At 58.1% G+C, this 1,588-nt stretch overlaps 1 protein-coding gene across 1 annotated transcript in view; it reads right to left on the bottom strand.

Annotated features, from left to right (window-relative positions):
- Positions 1 to 1,172: 1,172 nt before the first annotated feature.
- Positions 1,173 to 1,588, bottom strand: part of LOC105539880 — a 1,038-nt gene continuing 622 nt past the window's right edge. Inside the window, 3 exon segments of the mRNA XM_011980340.1 lie at positions 1,173 to 1,461; positions 1,463 to 1,554; positions 1,556 to 1,582. Coding sequence (XP_011835730.1) covers positions 1,173 to 1,461; positions 1,463 to 1,554; positions 1,556 to 1,582 — 408 coding nt within the window.

Below are 1,588 nucleotides of genomic sequence, written 5' to 3' on the forward strand. Positions count from 1 at the left end.
TTGGGTTTTAATTCAGCAAATTCCCCTCCTCAAAAGAGAAGAATGCTGTCACTTCCCCAGACAACCTGCAGGAGACTTTGGAAACGCTGCTAAATGCCACCGTGCCTTATTTTCTCCTATTTATGCAAGGGGTCACTGCCCAGGTAATGACTGTGAGGGGCTGGCAATACAGCATAACAAAGACACTCCAAATTCCGTTAGCCAAGGTTTTCTGCAAGCACCCGTCAGTAACACAGACTCCAGTACTTCAATCATTGCTAAAGTATTTTAAAATAGAACAGATATGCCATGAAGAAAGTGCAGCCAGACGACTGCACTGGGCTGCCGGTTATGACAGCACCTGGGCGCCCCGGGGGTCGCAGGTGAAATCCTCCAGGCCCATCTCCCTAGGCAGAGAAGAGCCTGCAACCCAGCTTGCTCTCCCCTTCCAAGGCTTCCCCGGGGCCTCTGGTCCTCAGGGCTGGGCTGAGCCCTGGGCTGCTCAGGACCAAAGCTCAGCTGTTTTTCTTTCAAACTAAAGTATGAACTCTCTCTGCTGGAGAGAGAGACAGAAAGAAGGACAGCGAAAGAGACACACCGACAGAGCCAGAGTGACATAGGGGCAGGCAGACAGAGAGACAGGGGTGGCGAAGCAGGCTACCAGGCAGCTCTGCTCCTCAGTAAAAGCCCTCTGCATCTGGGAAGGGGGAGATGTCGCTGGACCTGGGTCCTTGGACCCACACAGGGTTGGTAAAAAAAAAAGCAGCAAATCGCTACTGTTACTGCTCTGAGCAAAGAAACCAGGGAAAGGCCAGTTCGGGAAAAACAGGCCCTGTCCATCTGACGTGAAGCCCCAGGAAGGGATGCAGCCCAGCACAGGCAGGATGGCTGGGGACCTGGCTTCTCTGTCTCTCTCGTTCCTTAAATTTTTATTTGAGAATTTTGAAGAAAGGGACCCGGAAAGCTATTTTGCTGTACTAGAGGGGCCGTGGGCCTTCCCAGCGCGGAGGAAGTAGGGCGGTCAGGCCGGGTGGGGCTGGGGGCGGTGGCTCTGCAGAACCTTTAGTCACCGAACTGAAGCCGCGGGTCCGGTGCGCAGACACTGCGCAGGGCGCTGCTACCGAGTCACATGCATGCGAGGGCCTGCTCCTTGGCGTTCTGCCTTCCTTGACGGATTGTTGGTAAAACATCCCCTAGAACGGCCGGAGCCAGGGCCCTTAGACAGGGGCGCGAAGAACCCGCTCTCTGCTGTCCTCGGGTTTCCCAACGCGGTGGTCGTGGCCCGCGGGCCCCACCTCGCGGCCCGCCTGGCCTGCCGGAGGAGCAGCGGAGGCCGAGCACTCCCCGGCCTCGGGTTCAACTTCAATAAAAGGGCCCAGCCCGCCCTTGATCACGCAGCTTGCCTGACAGCCAGGTTCAGGCCCGGGCCTAATTGAGCCCGGGTCACCTGGGAATAGGTTCAAAGGCATCCAAGCCGTAAACCACCTCCAGGCCCAGAGCCAGAGCGGCCTGGCGAACAAAGAGCCCCCGAACCACTTCAAACGCGCTCACGCTCGGCGTCCAGATGGCCCGGGGGCCGGGGTCCGTGGTGTCGCTCACCGAGGCCGGG

Source organism: Mandrillus leucophaeus, unplaced genomic scaffold, assembly GCF_000951045.1.
Source record: "Mandrillus leucophaeus isolate KB7577 unplaced genomic scaffold, Mleu.le_1.0 Scaffold21, whole genome shotgun sequence".
NCBI lineage: Eukaryota > Metazoa > Chordata > Mammalia > Primates > Cercopithecidae > Mandrillus > Mandrillus leucophaeus.